At 35.8% G+C, this 7099-nt stretch overlaps 1 protein-coding gene and 1 non-coding gene across 2 annotated transcripts; both read left to right on the top strand.

Annotated features, from left to right (window-relative positions):
• Positions 1-2624: 2624 nt before the first annotated feature.
• On the top strand, positions 2625-2727 carry LOC118348805. The gene has a single exon (XR_004801812.1). It is a non-coding gene; the product is annotated as a U6 spliceosomal RNA (small nuclear RNA).
• Positions 2728-3292: 565 nt separating this feature from the next.
• LOC108995564 (zinc finger protein GAI-ASSOCIATED FACTOR 1-like) lies at positions 3293-6495 on the top strand. The gene is made up of 4 exons (XM_018971148.2): positions 3293-3918; positions 4047-4443; positions 4568-4764; positions 5444-6495. Exons 1-4 carry the CDS (start codon positions 3789-3791, stop codon positions 6223-6225), a joined length of 1506 nt encoding a protein of 501 aa, XP_018826693.1. The 5' UTR covers positions 3293-3788; the 3' UTR covers positions 6226-6495.
• Positions 6496-7099: the final 604 nt, after the last annotated feature.

Here is a 7099-nt window from a genome sequence, read left to right as displayed (position 1 = left end):
TTAATTATTAAAATATAATATGTAGGGTGAATAGTTGTTATCTAAATTTAGATAACAACTGTTCATAGGTAGTCAAATTTATAGATATGCATAAATCAATATGGATGATTTTAAGATCATATTATCTAAATATGACTTTAGATATGGATATACATAAATCAATGCCAATGCTCTATGTATGAAGTCGAAAATATCCGTACCTATCTGTATCGTGCTTTTGCTAAGCCTTCGCCCAAAAAATAAAAATAAAAAAATCATTAGCTGTCAGTGTCCATATCCATATGTAGGGTTATGTAAAGAGTTCACCTTTAATCTTTTCAAACAAGAAATTATTACAATGTGATGTGTTGTGTCATAGTCCAAATTAGACTCTCAATTATATATTAAAAACTACTTTTTATTATATCTATGCCTATGCGTACCACTCCTTTTTGGAAATCATTAGTATACTCATGAAAATCATTTACGGTATTATTAATCAAAGCTGCTTGACTTATGACATCTATTTGTAATTAAATCATTTCTCTAATTTAACCCAATAGATCGATTTCATGTTCTATTTTTGTTGAATTTGCGTATTGTGCAAAAATAATTAGATTAAAAAATATATTCTAACAATATTTTATTTAATTTTTAATTTTAATCTCATCTCATCTGTAAAAATAAACGAGGCATAAATCTTTGTAAAGCTGTATTTAGATCATATAAGAGACAATTATATCCAAATCATTTAATTGAATTGATAAAAGAGTATTGTTACATCCACAAATGAATTACATAAAAGCAATCTCACAAATTGATGTAGTTTTATCTGATTCGTTAAAGCTATTTTACAAAAAAAAGTGTAAGGGTTAGGGGTGTAAATCGGTCCGAGAGTGATGGACTGAAATTTTTGGTTTATCATTTTTTTCGGACAGGTAGCTATCAGTCCATTAGGTCCAGCCCAATTATTTTTAATTTTATTTCATCTTTTTTTTCAAATAAATTAATAAAAAATTATTTAAATTATTAAATTAAAATTAAGTGAATTATTAATGTAGATTATGTAATTAACTCAATAAAAAAATATTTTACGATAATTATATTTATGATGTTTATAGTTACTACTTATTAACTTAGGATCTTACTCTTTAATATGCATAATTATTAATAATGTCATACATTTTACATATGGTTAATGAATATCAAATAATTTCATTGTACGTAGATTATTTATACTTGCTTGCAACTTAGATATTAAAAAAATACCTAATTATTTTAATTAAGTATAAATAGTAGAATATTTATGAATATATAATGTATTAACTATTTACATATAATAATATAAATTACCACATGATTTATGATTTATTATTAATTGATAACATATATTATTTTATATTTTATATAATCAATGATAATAAATTAAATAAAAATTATATCATTAACTTATATAATTATTATATAAAAATAATATATGAATTTATTATACAAATCACTTTTTACAAATTATTATATAAAATAATATAATTAAGTCAATTTTTTGTATAAGTCACTTTTTAAGCTACAAATCACTTTTTATAAGTCACTTATTTGTGTGCAAGCCTTATACTGTTCATTTCAGTAAAAATCGGACTCATAAAAGAAACTTACTTTCTTGAAAGAAATGGATTATACTTTTTTCAAAGAGAGCATCTTCGGGCCGCCGGTGGTGTAAAACTGAGATTTACGCCATCTGATGAGACACAACCACATCAGTCATTTAATTGGATAAAGATAGGTTTATTATTTATTTATTTTTTTTTATTTAATAATTAAATAAATAATTATTATTAAAGTTGTATATTTTTTTAATTTTTTTAATGATTAAAAATGTTAAGAAAAAAAGTAGTAAAAAGATAGTAAGACTATCATTATCTTATTTAATTTTGTTATCGTGGATGCAATTGTAGTGAAGCAAATAGAAAGTGTATGGAAATGTAAAAGCCCGTTGCTCAAGCTCTCTCCCCACTCACTCACTCACTCTCTCTCTCTCTCTCCTTCCTCTCAAGCACAACTCGTCAGTCATCTGGAAAACCTCGAAACAAAGAGGCTAAGGATACAAAGCCACCAATAGATAGGTGACTTGAGGAGAGTGACATAGTCGGGGCTAGAGGATAGTGCGATGGATCGAGGCTTGAGAGAGCTTCGGGGTTGAGGAGAGAGAGATAGAGATCGATGGAGAATTGAGGTTGAGGAGAGAGAGACCAACGAAGATTCAGGATTGAGAGAGAGAGAGACCAACATAGATTCGAGGGTTAAGGAGAGAGAGAGATCGATGAAGAATCAGGATTGAGGAGAGAGAGGGTGCTTGCAGAGAGAGAGTTTGCTAAGAGTGAGGAGAGAGAGAGTGAGAGTGAGAGTGAGAGTGAGGGAAAACAACGTTGGTATTATTTGTCATCTAGGTCTACCGTAAGCTTAAGATACTACTGATGTGTCTCTCTCTGATTGGAGGACGTAAATCTCAATTTTATACTACATCCGATTTTAAGGTTTCTCTTTTTCGTAATATCTAGACGAAACTTATAGATATTGTACATGCATCTAATATTAATAAAAAAAATAATATTAGATTTAATTTTAAGGTGTGTAAATCCTGCACACACGTCCTTTTAGAGATATTCGATAAAATTAGAACAATATAGAGAAGATTAGTATAGCCCCTGTGTAAGGATGACACGCACAAGTAGAAAAATGATCCAAATCCCGCACAATTCATTTAAGAAAAAAAGATAAATATATAAAAATTTATATTTTAATCATGGATGTTATTATTTCTAAAATAGAAGGTGCAAAACTTGCATGAGTACGAGGAGCAAGATTAGAGCATTGATATTAATTTCATTAAATTTATTTTTAAAATTTAAATAAAGTTAATAAAAAAAATATATTTTTTATAAATTTAAAACTTTTTTAACCATAATGAATTAACCATTAGTCAAATTTAGTCCGGGTTAAACGCGTATCCGAGGTGGAAAAGCTTTAAAGTAATGGGAGAGATTATGTACCCAAAAAAGAAAGAAACAAATTCCCTTTTTCGCTGCTTATGGAAAGCAATTAAAAATAAAATAAATATAAATGAGCTTTCGCAAGACGACAAACCGCCTAGTCCGACTTCATCCGACAAAGGTCATCGAACCGCTTATTCCAACACGTGTACGATGAGATCATGCTACCAGCCCCGGAAGATTAGACTCGGGACTCGGGTTTATCTCCAACTCTAGTTAAAATAGTACATCCTCATAAACTGAACCATGGTTAATAAATAAGCTTCTGCTGGTTTTTATTACTTTTCCCCACTGTTCGTTCAAATCTTCCTTCTCTATGTGCATCGATAGACAGATAGATAGATAAGTGTGAACTGTGAAGCGGCCGCCGATTGGGACCTCCGTGCTCTGCTCTATCCACGACCTGCCGACCGATTTGACTCGGTTTGTCGTTAAGTTCTGGGTTTATCTCCAACCAAGTACTACTCTACACGGACCATAGTTTTTGATTCAGAATTTTCTCGCAAGAGTTTCTGCTAAACAATCAAGAGTTTTTTCGTCGTTTCGGACACTAGGTTTTTCGTTCGGTGCTGTGATCTGCCATGATCTTTGAATAGCGGAGTAAGTTTTTGAGAGATCGTTTTTAACCAGAGGGTAAAAGGGTTCTTCATTTCTCTTGAGAGACGAGCTTTGAATCGAAGCTTTGACTATCTCCGGTATTGAAAACCCTACAACGAGGAGAGTATTATAGCCATCTCTGTGTGTTTGATTCGTTGTAGAAGAATGGTGGAGTTGGAGAATTCCTCACCGACAGTCTCTACAGCTTCTCGAGAAGTGTCTGGTTATGAACAAACGACGCCCTTGCCAGCAGCACCACCACTTAAGAAAAAGCGAAACCTACCTGGAATGCCCGGTAAGATTTCAAAACCCAAAAACTTCAAATATGATTTTTTTTTTTTTCCTTTTTGTCGAGATCTTCGAAAGGTACCAGCTATCAACGTTAAGAGAAGTATTGATCCCTGCTCACATCTATTGCTGCAGATCCAGAGGCTGAGGTGATCGCTTTATCCCCAAAGGCTCTGCTGGCGACGAACCGGTTTGTGTGTGAGATCTGCAACAAAGGGTTTCAGCGCGACCAGAACCTTCAGCTTCACCGACGAGGCCATAACCTGCCATGGAAGCTCAAGCAGAGAACAAGCAAAGAGGTTCGGAAGCGAGTCTACGTGTGTCCAGAACCTTCCTGCGTTCACCACAGCCCGGGGAGAGCACTCGGAGACCTCACTGGCATAAAAAAGCACTTCTGCAGAAAGCACGGTGAGAAAAAATGGAAGTGCGAGAGGTGCTCGAAGAAGTACGCCGTTCAGTCCGATTGGAAGGCGCACATGAAGACCTGTGGTACCCGAGAGTATAAATGCGACTGCGGGACCATATTCTCTAGGTTCCCGATTCTTTTCATTCGTTTCCCCCGTTTGGTCCATGAGAAAAATTTTCCTTTTTTATTTCTCTCTCTCTCGGAGACGGCGTTTGCTGACTTCCATTTGTTTGGTTTTGCTATGAATTAGGAGGGATAGCTTTATCACGCACAGAGCTTTTTGCGACGCATTGGCGGAGGAGAGTGCGAGGACCCAACCCCTAGAGATTCCTAGCTCAGGGCCAAATACGAACGCTGGTCATGTTGTGGCTTCGTCGCCGCCACCGCCGCCGCCTCTTACTCCGACAACGACTGTGGCGTCTCCAGCTTTGTCCATTCAGAGTTCAGGTAGTTATAATAATTAAACATACTGGTCTATATATACGCATCGTTCTCGCAGCCCAAAAGTTTGAAGATTTTTCTATTAATTGCCTTCTGCGTCGGGTTTCAACTGCTATTGTTTTTAGATTTTGCTTTTCTCTCTCTTTTGGTAGAAGAATAATGTGTTTTTTATGCCTCCGATCAAAGTGATCTTGTCTGTTTATTTAACCAAATGCAGTAACTTCAATATCAGGCTAAACTCGAATGTGTGCTAGATAATTAGTGTAGCTTGTTGACTGTTAAGTCAAGGGTTAATTAATGGGTTGTTCTCGCGCGCACGTTTGGCGAGGGAGCTCAAAGATCGAAATCAGTAATAAGGAGGTGCTTGAAAGAAAGAAAGGACGCCATGATTGCTTCTGCTTTCAGTTATTATAATAAGCCTGTTAAACTTGGTGTTGCCATTTGGGGAACTTGAACAAAATATAAAGCGAAAGAATTACTTGGAAAAGTGTCGTCTTATTTAATTTTTTTTTTTTTTTTCGTTTCTTCTTTTTCTTACCGCATCATGAATCTTTTTATTATTGCCTTTCTGATCCACTATATGCAGTGGCGTATATATGGCATGTGATCATTTTTCTTTTTCTTTTTCTTTTTCTCCACTATTCTTTGTGGCGAGTTCTGATCTTACTTTCTTTCTTGATCTCAGAACTGTCAGAAAACCCAATCGGAGTTTCTCCTGCAACAGCAACAGCAACAGCGGCATATCTAAACGCCACAGCATCCACGACCGCCCGATCATCTTCCAGCTCCGGCGCTGGCGTAATTGCAAGTATATTTGCACCTTCAACCGTCACTACAATCACCCAGCAGCCTTCCTCATTCTCCAATGTTATCTGCGCCTTTTCCCGCTCAGATTGCCCCAGTACTGCTAACCCTATTGAACCCGCGTCCCTTTCTCTCTCCACATCCCTCTATCTCTCCAACAATGGCTCCTCATCCATATTCGCGACTCCCAATCAAGACTATCGCCACTATGCTCCTTCCCCGCAGCCCGCGATGTCTGCAACGGCATTACTACAAAAGGCGGCTCAAATGGGCGCTGCGGCATCGAACGCATCTTTACTTCGGGGTTTTGGGTTGGCAACATCATCTTCTTCCGGTCAAGATGGCAGCGCTGCGGGGTGGAATGGCCATGTGATCAAGACGGAGTGCAGCTCTCCATCGATGACTGAAGGACTTGGGCTTAGACTTCCCTCTGGCGGAGGGAGTTCTGGTTTGACAGATCATGTGATGATGGGCGGCGGCAGCTCATCTTCGCCGTTTGGGAGCCAGCCAATGACGCGGGATCTTTTGGGGCTGGGCAGAGATGGGGGTGGCACCTCCACTGGGGGTCTTTCTGCTCTGCTTACTTCCTTTGGCAGTGGCTTTGATGTTGCAGTTACAGCTGCAGCTGCATCATTACGCAACACCCAAAACAACAACTCTTGAACTCTCGAAACATACTTCGAGACAGAAGTACGCTAGTCTCTGTAAAAGTGAGAAACCGGTGTTGAATTAATATGTATATATATATATATCACAAAAATATTCTGGTAACGGAGTAGCATGCAGTTAGGCAAATTAAGCTGGGTCATTCATTGCTCTGCGAGAGTGCACCGGTCGGCTTTCTATTGCAGTTGCAGCTCCGTTCCCCGGATATTTTTGTGATGGATCGGTTAGTCACCCGTAATTTCTGCTTATAATATATAATTTAGTTGAGTCTTTGAGAATAATGTAGCCTGCAGTCTCGCTTGTTTCTTTTTTTTTTTTTTAAATATATATAATTGTAATTGTTAGTGTAAAAAAATAATAACTACGAGATTTATATAAAAAAATAATTTTTTAATAATAAATTTAATTTTTTTTAAAAACGATTAGATACTTGAACACTCAACACAGCCACTGAACAAAATTTAAGAAGTGAACGAGAGAAGGCGGAGAGGTTTTTGTTGTCGGGGGTAAGTCAAAGATACGTACGTACGTAGCATAGTTGGAAATGCATGTCGTGGAAGATACGATACTATGCTATATATTAGCAGAATTTTAATATAAAATAATGATAAATTTATTACTTCTTATCATTTATTTATTTATTTAATATTTTTAAATTTTTTATTTGATAATTAAAGAAATGATTATTAATAAAATTATATATTTTTTAATTTTTTAAATAAAAATATTAAAAAAATTTAAAAAAATAAAAATTTTAAATACATTATAAAATAATAAAATGATGAGAAGATAACAGTATCGTTATCATGCTGCGATGACAGCCACAGACAAGGAGATAGTATCGTTATAAAACCCTGTCGGTCTGTCCGGA

The sequence above is a fragment of the Juglans regia genome, chromosome 6, assembly GCF_001411555.2.
Source record: "Juglans regia cultivar Chandler chromosome 6, Walnut 2.0, whole genome shotgun sequence".
Classification (NCBI taxonomy): domain Eukaryota; kingdom Viridiplantae; phylum Streptophyta; class Magnoliopsida; order Fagales; family Juglandaceae; genus Juglans; species Juglans regia.
Note: the sequence above shows the minus strand (reverse complement) of the source record. Positions and strands in the feature narration are given on the sequence as shown.

Bases quoted from the DNA above. Each gene is read 5' to 3' on its own strand.
- LOC108995564 (XM_018971148.2), top strand. From the start codon at position 3,789: ATGGTGGAGTTGGAGAATTCCTCACCGACAGTCTCTACAGCTTCTCGA. The intron at 3,919-4,046 runs GTAAGATTTCAA...CTATTGCTGCAG, and splicing joins AAACCTACCTGGAATGCCCG to ATCCAGAGGCTGAGGTGATC. The intron at 4,765-5,443 runs GTAGTTATAATA...TCTTGATCTCAG, and splicing joins TTTGTCCATTCAGAGTTCAG to AACTGTCAGAAAACCCAATC.